Source organism: Fundulus heteroclitus, chromosome 14 (assembly GCF_011125445.2).
Source record: "Fundulus heteroclitus isolate FHET01 chromosome 14, MU-UCD_Fhet_4.1, whole genome shotgun sequence".
In the NCBI taxonomy this organism is placed as follows: domain Eukaryota; kingdom Metazoa; phylum Chordata; class Actinopteri; order Cyprinodontiformes; family Fundulidae; genus Fundulus; species Fundulus heteroclitus.
The window spans coordinates 34,858,529-34,870,716 of NC_046374.1; the positions used below are offsets into that span (position 1 = coordinate 34,858,529).

The following is a 12,188-nucleotide window of genomic DNA, read 5'->3' on the forward strand; positions in this document are numbered from 1 at the left end:
TGCTAAGATCTGCCTTCAGGCCACGGAGTTAGTTTTGAGACATCTTCATCAACATGGTTTTAAGGTCAGTACAGATAAATTGTAAGTTGCCAGAAAATGTGTATTTCCTGGGCTGTGCTATTTCCACAGGAACACCCAGTATTTACTCTGGTCACAAATAGAGCATTCTCAGAAAGTCGAACTGCTGCGTCGTCACTACATATTGTAGTATATTGATTGCACACTACCTTTAAGGGACCTCGTGAAGATACAAGGTATGATAAAATTGAATAATGTTTTGATTTGGATTCAGGAAACAGAGGAAGTGTTTTTCCTACTTAAACAAAGATTAGCATTTGCAACTGAATTGACTCTCCATGACGACTTTTTACTGATTTCTGTTGATGTTTCTGTAACAAAACTGGCAGTAAATGCAGTTTTGTTTCAGAAAAAGGGGGAGAGAGAAGAGTTTTAATGTACATATCAGCAAATGTTAGATAACAGAAAAACAGATGGCACCATAATGCAGATAAGTCTGATTCTATTAATGTGAGCAGCTGGTGTCTAGGATGGAAAAGGTGAGACCAGAATTGTAAGCTAGTTCTATTGAAGGCCCCCAGGTGAGGTAATAGTTTAGAAAGATGGTTGTTATTTCAGACAGGACAGTTAAAGATTGAAAGACATACATCGTGTTGGAACTAACTGGATCAGGATTTGTAACAAGTTGATAGAAAGACAAGTGAATGTGTATATAGATTCAGTATGTGTTGAAAAATAGTGCATGTCAAATGATGTTAAAGGGTGAGTGCAGGATTTTTGACATGAGGATTGTATCCATTAAAGGGGAGCAGAGCGAGGAATTGATTACAGGAAGAGTAAAGATGGAGCAGAGCAGCTTCAGAGGAGCGTTAGAGTAGGAAGGGTGCTGGAAATGACCTGACCTGTCAAATTAAGTCTTGGCAAAATATTTTGTCTAACATAAACATCGACCAATTTCTTCGTCTATAGAGTAGTGTTGATAAGTTTGTGGTTAAAATGTCTGTTTGTGACTGTTTTGTTGTAATTCTTTTCAGTGTTCCCTATAAAAAAGTAGTCATAAAAAGGTCTTTCACCATTGCCCCAGATGTGAATATCTTCAAAATTTAAATAAGAAGAATTATTTTACAGTGATCTAACTTTCTTTATATAAATACAATTAGGAATAAAACTGAATTTTTCCACTTTAACCCTGTTGAAGTCATTTCCACATTGAACCTTTTTGCAGCCTTTGCAAACACTTTTTATTTAAAATTTTAATTGAAAACTGGACTAGGCAGAAGTTAATGACATCACCTTTTTTCTGTGTCCCCAGGATCAGCACCTCATGTCTTTGCCGCACAGTTTAGTACTCCATTCAGCACCTGGGAATGTCTGAAAACACACTAAAATCTCAAATTACCTTGTGTAAGTTGGTTAAAACTTAGTATGATTTAGTCATATGCACTTATCCCTGCATGTCCAATATTGATTATGACTTCTTACCGTACGCCTGCAAAAGCTCACTTATCTGAGACTTCTGTTGAAAGAAAGGTGGCATTTCAGGATCTCCAGCCAGCTTCTGGAAAGCAACAGCTCATAAAAAAATATATTTTAGTATTTAGATAGTCAAAACCTGGTCCTCTTAGTATCAGTTTAATGTGATGTTTACAAGTTCTGGGTGATCCTGGTAATGTATAGCAACATCTTTTTTTCCTTATCTTTTGTGTAATTTTGTTTTCAAACATCCCTTTCTTTCAAATTATCTGCATAACTACCTTGAATGTAGTTACTTTATGTTTTTGGAGATAAAATAAAAGTAAATACAATTTTAACAAAGAAAGAGACAAAATACAAGAAAATAAACAAAGGAAAATGTCTCCCAAGGACCATAAGTATGTCTGTCTCATTAATACACAGATTATTGACTTATTTCAGACTTCTGATTTATTTCTGGTGCTTTTGACCAAGTGAATTTACTGCTAGTATTCCCTTTAAATATATACAAGTTCCAGTTGGTCTAAGGTCAAACTTTCAAGTGAACTGATCTACACTTAATTATTTATCAGTGCAAGCATTGATTTTCTCTTTAAGTTTCTAAGCTTCTAGAGGGTTTTTTGCAATGATTATAGTTTTCCCCTGTAATACAGCACATAGAGAACACTGTCTAAAATAAAAGCGAAGATCAATATTTGAGCTATACAGAGAAAATAAAAATTAGAATTTTAAACCTTCAGGTCTGAAGCTCCCTTTGTTTTGCTAAAGCCGGAGATTCCACCCTAGAACATTGTTTGACCATCATGCTTAGCAGACCACAACTCTATAAATAAAACACAAAACCTGAGCGACATTACACTCTACTTCAATGATTCTGGAATAAAAATCCTACCTACAAAAAGGGAACTTCTAAGCAGTAAGCCTTTCAGTGTATTTACAGTTTAAGTGTGCACTTATTATATGAGCAGGCTACATTAATATCCTCTAATTACAGACACTTTGGATCCTTCAATATTTATTAAGAGTTCCCTTTTACCCCTCCTGTGGACATCATCTGATATTCTTTTCATTCTCCAGTCCCTGTCAATGCCAGAACACACAGACCCAGCTGTGGAATCACTTCTAGATGTTTACCTTATGGTTAGATTTTTCTTAACATATCTTTTTGTCTCTTTTCAGACTAAACTGTCCCTCTGGAAGTTTTTCAAGGTTTGCCTCAGCTCAGCAAAACTAGATAACTTCAAATGTTTAAGTAATAGATGATGTGCATAACATTGCATGTTGAAAATCTGAATCCCCTCAACTCTCCTCTTTTAGTTTTATTAAAATTCTGCCAAAAGTCAGGAACCACAGTTACTGACATATAAATTAAAAATAACGTCAAATAATGTGGCTATGCACCTTTAAGTGGCACCCAAGTTCATGTTTTCTGGATTTCCCTGTCTTGACTTGCCCATGCCAGATATTTCACTAGCTCCTGATTTGTGTACCTCAGCCAAGTTTCTGCCTATCAACTGTTATGGAAAAATATGATTACTTATTATATTAATCAGGCATTTTCATGGAAAACAATAAGAGGTACCTTTTAATCCCTAAACTGTGTCTTGGAAGAATGTGGGGGTTGCCCCTCTGAGGGAGAAAACGTACAGCTCACAGGGTGTTTGTTTTAAGGACTGAAAGCTATTTTATGGTTCTTGAGGTCTTCTGGGTTGACCCCCTGATAGGACATCTGGGTGCTAAATCAGCCTTACCTCATAAAGACTCTCGAGACAATAGTCTACTTGTTTTGGGAGTAGATAGGACCCGGAGCCTCAATGTCTGCGCCCACAACCCCCAAACTAATCGGGAGGGGCTGGTCAGTCTGTTAAAAAGATAGGTTTGCGAAGATGAGGGCAGACAAAGTTCTTACAATGGCTGGGGAGAAGGCAGTCGGTAACATACTGAAACTAAGCTTGTAAGTTTTTCTTTGTCTCTTTGGAATTCTAAATGAAATAAATATGCATATTTTAAATGTTTGCATCTGATAATTGTTTCTCCTTTTTTACCAAATCTTGAACTGTGGTGAGACGGGCCGAGAACAATGGACAACAGCATGCCCCCTTTTAAAACCTTAACACAACCAACCCCCCTTGCCTAGCCCAAAGATTTGTCCACTTATCTCTGTCTGGTTTGACCCAAACGTGTCAAACTAGTCTCAGTCATTCTATAAATCACTGAGAATAAAGTTTCTAGCTTCAACCAAGCCTTTTGTGATATCGTCACTCTCTCAGCTGCTGTTTTATGGATCCCTCTGGAGCCCAAGGAACTTCAGATCAGAACCACTGCCACCACCTGGCTTATTTTCTGAGTCTTCTGTCCACAAATGAATCCTCAGCAGCCACTAATCTGTTTCTCTGCCTTCCATTTGTTCCTGTGTGTGCTTCTGGCAGTTTCCTGTTTTTCACCAGCGAGTTCATTGAAATAAACTTTTCAAAATGTTATCTGTGTTCGGCTGAAATGTTGGGTCTTCTGGTACATTACACTCAGGGTTGATCACCACTAAATATCAGAACCTATAATTGTCCCTGTTTAACACATATGCAAAAGCGGAGAAGAATGAGGGTTAAACACTTTCTCGTATTGAGTCAGTCTGAAAATATGTTTTCTCGTGCCATGAAACAAAGTGATTCCAGTTAATCCACATATTTTTAGGTTGGGTGTGACTTACATCTATTTAGAGTGAGAGTTGTCTGATTAAGTCATTGCCATTGTTCCTGAGAGGTAAGATGGCACAGAGAGGAGCTCAGTTAGACAGCGAATCCATCTCCTGTTCCATCTGTTTGGATCTCCTGAAGGATCCGGTGACTATTCCCTGTGGACACAGCTACTGTATGGACTGCATCAAAGAGTACTGGGATAGAGAGGATCAGAGGAGAAGCCACGGCTGCCCTAAGTGCAGGAAAGAGTTCATACCAAGGCCTGTCCTGGTGAAAAACATCACATTAACTGATTTAGTGGAGGATCTGAAGAAGACTGGACTCCAAGCTGATACATCTGATCACTTCTACGCTGGACCTGAAGATGTGGCCTGTGATGTCTGCACTGGGAGGAAGATGAAAGCTGCCATGTCCTGTCTGGTCTGTTTTGTAACTTACTGTGAGAAACATCTTCAGCCTCACTATCAATCCCCTGCTTTTAAAAATCACAAGCTGGTGAACCCGTCCAAAAAGCTCCACCAGAACATCTGCTCTCGTCATGATGAGGTGATGAAGATCTTCTGTCGTACTGATCAGCAGTGTATCTGTTATCTCTGCACTATGGATGAACATAAAGGCCATGAAACAGTCCCAGCTGCAGCAGAAAGGACTGAGAAGCAGAAGGAGGTCCAGGTGAGTCGACAACAAATCCAGCAGAGAATCCAGGACCAAGAGAAAGATGTGAAGCTGCTTCAACAGGAGGTGGAGGCCATCAATGTCTCTGCTGATAAAACAGTGGAGGACAGTGAAAAGATCTTCACTGAGATGATCCGTCTGATCCAGAAAAGAAGCTCTGATGTGAAGCAGCAGATCAGATCCCAGCAGGAAACTGAAGTGAGTCGAGTCAAAGAGCTTCAGGAGAAGCTGGAGCAGGAGATCACTGAGCTGAAGAGGAAAGACGCTGATCTGAAGCAGCTCTCAGACACAGAGGATCACAGCCAGTTTCTCCTCAACTACCCTTTACCGTCAGCACTCAGTGAGTCTACATACTCACCCAGCATCAATATTCGTCCTCTGAGATACTTTGAGGATGTGACAGCAGCTGTGTCAGAGCTCAACGAGAAACTACAGGACATCCTGAGAGACTCATGGACGAACATTTCACAGATTAAAGTGGATGTTTTACTGCCACAACCAGAACCTGAGACCAGAGCTGGATTCCTAAAATATTCGCAAGAAATATCTCTGGATCCAAACTCAGCAAACAAGAAGCTGTTGTTATCCGAGGGGAACAAGAAAGCAACATTAATGAAACAACAACAGTCTTATTCTGATCATCCAGACAGATTCACTGACTGGCTTCAGGTTCTGAGTAGAGAAAGTCTGACTGGACGTTGTTACTGGGAGGTGGAGTGGAAAGAGAGAGGAATCGATGTAGCAGTTTCATACAAGAACATCAGCAGAGCAGAAGGATTAGATGAATGCTTATTTGGAGCCAATGACAAATCTTGGTCATTATATTGTGACACAGACAATTATAAATTTTGCCACAACAACATACAAACTTCACTATCAGGTCCAGTTTCCTCCAGAGTAGGAGTGTACCTGGATCACAGAGCAGGTATTCTGTCTTTCTACAGCGTCTCTGAAACCATGACTCTCCTCCACAGAGTCCAGACCACATTCACTCAGCCTCTACATGCTGGGGTTGGGCTTCATTATGTTTATCTAGGATCCTCTGCTGAGTTTGTTAAACTGAAATAGTCAGAACTGATCCGACGTCCGGTTGGTTAAAATCTTTATTAAAGTTTCAGTTTCTTTAGTCTCCACTGTTGTTGCTGAGAACTCATTGCTGTCATTTCTTACCTGCTCAGAGATCAGCTGTCTTTATGGAGCTACTTTATCCCCTTGTTTTGTTGATGTTGGAGTTTGTTTGGGTGCTGCTCCCACCTGTTTCTGTTCAGCTATGAAGTCTATCACTGCTCAGGAGGATTTTTAATTCACCTAAAATAATTCCATTTACATTTACAACTTTGTCAGACCAGATGTTACTGTTTTTCAAGTCAATGTACAGATGAGCTGATGGAAACTATATTTATCATGATCATGATCAATCAGGACATCAGTCTGTGTTTTAAAAAATATTTTTTTCCAAATTCTGTATCAATCTAGTTGTAGTAATGAATCAAGTAAATTTATAAATCGCTGTGTTTTTCAGGTAACTGAAACTCTCTCTCTCTCTTTCTCTCATGTATTACTGTTTTTGTGTTTAATGTTTTTATTATATATTTACCGAAACATATAGACCAGTGGTTACCATTTTATTTTACTATATACATGTGTTGATGTTCTCTCTCTTTTGTGTACAGAAGGCCTGCAGAAAGTAGAAAAACATGTTGTGATAATGATACGAACTGCACTCAGCCATCTGGTCTGCATACGCATGACAGAACTGTGGGAAACTGCTTTGTATTATCTCAAAGGTCACATTGCTGTAAGCCGCCCTAACTCCTTAGAGTAACAATGTTTTTTTGTGGCTAGGAACCTCCCAAATCTTAATAAACACAAGGAAGCGGCAGGTGTGTTTCAGAACGAGTAGGAGATATGCAACTGTGCACATACTTGGTGTTCTCCTTGCAATAAAAGATAATCTGTTGTCTTTCCTTTTTGTGTTGCTTAATCAATGTTTTAGGTCTTTAAACCTGACAGTAACTTTACATCAGAAATGAAAAAAAATAAATCACATGTGGGGTTCCCCAAGGGTCCATCCTGGGTACCCTCCTATTCAATTTCAACATGCTCCCTCTAGCTCAGATCATAAAAAAAACCCAACATCATTTACCATAACTATGCAGATGACACACAGCTCTACATCACTGTTGTCCAATCAAGCCATGAGGAATAAAGTCAGACTGAATTCGAAACAACATGAAACGTGACACTGTTACAGGCACCCAGGGTCATCCTCTCACAGCATTCGGGCTGACTCTATAAGGACTAGTTCCCCATGCTTTTCTTTCTCTTTGTCTGTGGATCCTCAAGGAGAGAGGAACCCATTCTGGAGAGACAGACAAACACGCAGGGTCAGCCAAGCTGAGTACCTCCCTGCCCTTTTCCAACATCAGAACTGGACAGATGATTACCATGAAACGGGCTTTTTATGATCTTTCTAAGCTGTGCAAGAGAAAAGTTGACCTGTGAAACCTTGAGTTTCTAGTTGTTGTTTTCGATGACAAACTGAACTGGTATAGGAAGCCCATGTAAATTATAGAAAAAGGAAAGTTAGCAAAGTAAAAGATTTGTTTGACTGTAGCTCTTTACGCATGTTACATTGCTAAATGGTTCTTCCCTCCTTCTGTTATTGCACCGATGTCTGGGGTGATACATACAGCAGTACCACTGAGACATTAGAATAATCAACAAAAAAGGTTACAAAAAACATACCAATAATTTATAAATTGAATCTAGACAACGCAAATTTAAGGATCTTCTTGATTTAAAAATTCAGATCATTATGTGGAAAGCTAAACAAAGGATCTTGCCAGATGATGTTGGAAATTTATTTAGTGTTTTCAAACCAGGATCTGGGCACAAAACAAAAGAAAGTTTTCCGTACTACGTTTGCATAAACAACACTGAAACTAAAGTGTCCATCAATGTTTGGAGTTAAATTGTGGAATGCTTGGAATAATGAAGCAAGTGCTGTACCAATGTTTATCAATTTAAAAAGTTGTTTAAGAACATCATTTGAAGTGAATACATATAATTAGAAAACTAATTATGGTCATTTTTAAATATAAGACAGCTGTATTACTATTTTAGACAAGCACAAGACATTTGGTGAATGAGTGTGGGGAAGGGTTAGAAATTAAAGAGTTTGTTTTTGTTTATTTGCCAAGGACTAGATAACGCAATATTTGTCTTCAGCTCCTGTTTGTTAATGTATAAATCAATGTAAGTAAATATGTAATAGTAAAAGAAGGTAACAAATGCATGACCAAATAACTAAGAATGAGATAATTGTCTCCATCCATCTTCCTGGTCCCTGCTGAAGAGAGGCTCCCCCAGAGCATGATGCTGCCACCACCATGTTGAACAGTGGAGACGATGTGTTCAGGGTGACCTGCAGTGTTAGTTCTCCACAGTTTTTCATTTTTGTGTCGTCTTCCACGATAGCTGTGTTCCCAGTATGGCTCCTGCCAAAAAGCACTTTTCATGGTTTTCTTTTAACAACGGCTTCCTTCTTGCCTCTCTTCCATAAACACCACATTTGTGCACGACTAATAGTTGTCCTGAGGACAGATTCCCCCACCTGAGCTCTGGATCTCTGCAGTTCCTCCAGAGTCACCACGGGCCTCTTGGCTGCATCTCTGATCAGTGCTCTCCTTGTTCAGCCTGTAAGTTCAGGTGGATGGCCTCGTCTTGGTAGGTTTACAGTTGTGCCGTACTCTTTCCATTTCCAGATGTGGAAAAGTTAAAGGGGTATGAATACTTTTGTAAGCCTCTGCATGCATAGAAACCTTAAAAATTTAAATTTAACATGAAACACCAAAGGCCCAAAACTGGCTGCTTCATAATGCAGAAGAAATAGTGGGAAAAGACATCTACATGAATGAACACCTCGCAGCACTTTACAGGACAATTTTTTTTCATGATCAGTTCTAAATGATAAAATCCAACTGATGTCATTAAATAAGATCCAATTAAACCCAGATTAGTTAATATATCAGCTGAGGTAAAGTACAGGGAACTCTGAAGACGTACAAAGACATCATGGAGACATTATTGATGTCTGAGCTTGGTTGACGAGTAAAAGTTTCTGAAAATAAGACAAGCATCCCTTGTGGGGTCTACATGTGAGGTAAAGTGGTGGAAAGACACTTTAGTTTTACAGCAAACTGTAAAAGACGTCTGCAGAAATGTGTCCACATGAATACGTCCCTTCATTTTTACATTTATCTGAGGAGTTAATTCCTCCTGCTTATATACACATGAGGTTCAGAATGGAGTTATTCAGTAAACTGCTTTAATTACATCCAGCCAGGTTTTCTCTACCGAATCAATCGGATGCTACTTTATTGTACAAAATCTGATAATCTAAGTAAACTGAATTTATTTGTGTCGTTTTTTAGTCAGGCTTAATGTTCAGAATAAACAAGATGACCAATGAAAATCGTGAATTTAAAGGTATACTATGCAACCGGGGTTGATTTTCCAGCGAGGCTCCCCCCAGAGGGCGAAAGTAAAAGTGCACTGTCATAAAGATGCTCAGCTGTTCTGGTTTCTCCGTCAAGCCAGGCGCAGTTGTTTTGAGCTTAGCAGACAGGCGAACGCAACGAAAAGTAAAAAAACGGCAGTACAAACAATGACTAACACAGTGAAGGTATAAACCAAGCCGCGGCCGCCTCGCCAGTTTTATTATTATTATTTTTTTTTATTATGTTGGCGAGACGCTACCGCCACCGCCTCGCCAAGCCGCGGCCGCCGCCGCCGCCTCGCCAACATAAAAAAAAAAAAATAATAATAATAATAATAATAATAATAATAAAACTCGATATGCTTGCATGTTTATTTGACGTTAACACGCGGTTCTTTGTTGTTGCTTTCGCGCGTGCATATAGTGAATGGCAGGGAAAAAACACATGGAGCTCTCGCCGTAAAGCGAGACTTCTGTGAGTGCGAGCCGTGAGCTCTTGCAATTGCAAGTGCGGTATTTCCCCCACAGACCCCCAGGGCGGCCGAGAAAACCTTTGTTCGCCCTGAAATGACTCATTTAATCGTCCAAAACGGTATGGAACACATTAATTAACTGAAAAATGTTGCATAGTATGCCTTTAAAAATCTGTGGGGAAAGATGGAGGATTTTTGCAGTTCTCGTAAATTGAAACAACCCTTCTCTGGTCATTTACAACGTTTCATGTCAGAAGAACGGTTTGGCATCTAGAGTTTTTTTTTTTAATCAAGAGTCTTTTATTGCAGAAACATGTTTGCAATTGGAACACAGTCAACTACATGGTCCTCACTCACACACAAATACAATCTGCAGACATCGCCCGTCAAACACGCACGCTTCGCATGAGAAAAATAAACTATCTTTGGACTTAAATACGAGTAGAAAGAGTGGGCGCGTCTAGCCGTAGCTGCCGTCTGGAGGTCTGTAGAGTTTGGGGAAGGTGAGGAGCTGGACGCTGCTGAAGGCGAACTTCCTGCTGCCGACGTTCTTCTGGACGTTCTCCGTCCTGCAGCCGTCCCTGCACACACGCAGCAGCACACACAGCCACAGATCAGCAACCAGGCGACAACGGCCGGCAGAAAAACACAGGTCCTGCTCCGTAATGGATAAAAAAGGCGTACTTTGCTAAATCTGTGGTCCTACGAGGTCATTAGAGGCGACCTGAACAGACGCGGCGTTGCAGCCGATGTTTTTACACTGAGCTACAGCAGAGTTAACTAAACACATCCGTTTCAAACTCATCCAACAGTTTACTGCAGCACCAACACTTAAGAAGAAGAAAATATTCCCAAAATAAACAAGAGCAACAACTTTAAAGTATTATTATTTATAGTTTTCATTCATCACCTGGCAGATACGTTGAACGCTGAAGTGTATAAAGGAGCTTTAAAACAATACACAAGTAGTATTGCTATTGAAATTAGTGAATTATATAAGATAAGAAACGCCTTTATTGTCCAACAATGGGGAAATTATAATTCTAACAGTATATGTTTACATTTATACACTGTTGGGATTTCTCTCCCTGTGACATTTCTTTTTGTTTCAGATCTGGGTCACACAGGCGGGACAAATGTATTTTTTAAGGTGATCCAGAGGGCTGCATTTGATCTTTTATCGCCTTAAATTAAACTCACAACATTCAGTTTGGTCAGTAGGTGGCAGCAAAACTCAACAAATAAACCAGGGAAAGAAAACTGTTACTAAGAGTGGATAAATGAAAGGTTCTACTAATTCTTACAGAAATGATCTGGGAAAAAGAAACTGGTGTTTGAGAAGAGAAATAAATCTGATTGTCACAGGAATCAAAACTTTTTTCCATAAAAAGGTATTTTTATTGGCAGTAGGGCTGGGTGATAAATTTATTATATCAATTAATTTGAATTTGCAACTACTAAAGATTTAATTTTGGAAAATCTTTTTTACTATATTTATTTTGGCCAATAAATTCTCCTGAGCTTCCATGAAACTTTGGATTATATCAGTCCTGAAAGAGGAAACTGTTTTTGTAATAGCATGCAATGTTGAATATATGGTTGGGAAGATAAATTGTCAAAATAGTCCGAAGAGGAAATCTTTTTACCCTAAGATGAGACTCTTTCATTTATTCATATAGTCATTTTTTAAATTAGTGTGAAGTTACACAAGTGAAGTGCAGCTTAACTAGCAGCAAACATTTTGTGTTATATTTTCATTATTTACTACGGCGGGGGCTGCCATCTTGTTTTATAAGCATGTTTTAAAGCTCGTAAGACGTTGCACTTTGAATTCAGGTCAACTCCCAGGTGAGATTATTGAAATAAAAGTACATTTAAAAAAAACAACAACTTCAGCTATTTAGTTTTATGAAACAAAATGGAAAAAAAATCGATTTACCAGATTTGGTTAAAAAAAATTGGAGCTCACTATTGGTGAAAAGCAGCAACTTGTGCAACTATAATGAACCCAATGTTACTGTTAACATGCAGAAACCTTGAAAAAGTTCTGTAGCTGCAGCAGGAAAACTGTAAACTGCATCTGTGTCAATAGAAGATATTTAGCTTGGAGAAACACTGGGGACAACTTTCAGCAGGTCTAGATGATAATGGATGAACATTCGCCTAAATCTGAGCTACACTGAAGATCCTCTCCCTCCGTCAGCGACAGCACACGGTGGTGAATGTATGCATTTAAAACATGATTAATCTGAAGAGCAACATGTAGATAGATGCCCTTCACTTCCAGTTTCAGGAGGAAAATCCACATGAATCCAAACACAGCGGCTGCAGACTGAGTCTGAGTGGATGAAC

The 12,188-nt window shown here is 39.2% G+C and overlaps 3 protein-coding genes across 11 annotated transcripts in view; 2 read left to right on the forward strand and 1 right to left on the reverse strand.

Moving 5' to 3' along the window:
• The window catches only part of LOC105919280 (FH2 domain-containing protein 1), a 258,923-nt gene that overhangs the window by 139,888 nt on the left and 106,847 nt on the right, over nucleotides 1-12,188 (forward strand). The gene's annotated exons all lie outside the window — the stretch shown is intronic.
• Nucleotides 4,257-5,930, forward strand: LOC118565777 (tripartite motif-containing protein 16-like). Its single transcript, XM_036146771.1, has one exon. The coding sequence runs from the start codon at nucleotides 4,257-4,259 to the stop codon at nucleotides 5,928-5,930; it is 1,674 nt and encodes a 557-aa protein (XP_036002664.1).
• Nucleotides 10,125-12,188, reverse strand: part of LOC105919284 (type II inositol 3,4-bisphosphate 4-phosphatase) — a 45,765-nt gene continuing 43,701 nt past the window's right edge. For 7 of the 9 annotated variants that reach the window (XM_036146760.1, XM_036146761.1, XM_036146762.1 and 4 more), the window contains one exon: nucleotides 10,331-10,417. Coding sequence is in view for 2 of the 9 variants with exons in the window: in XM_036146764.1 (XP_036002657.1) it covers nucleotides 10,268-10,417 (150 nt within the window). In the remaining 7 variants the exon portion in view is untranslated. Of the gene's footprint in view, nucleotides 10,418-12,188 lie in introns of all 9 variants that reach the window. The other 2 variants (XM_036146764.1, XM_036146763.1) reach the window with 2 other exon arrangements.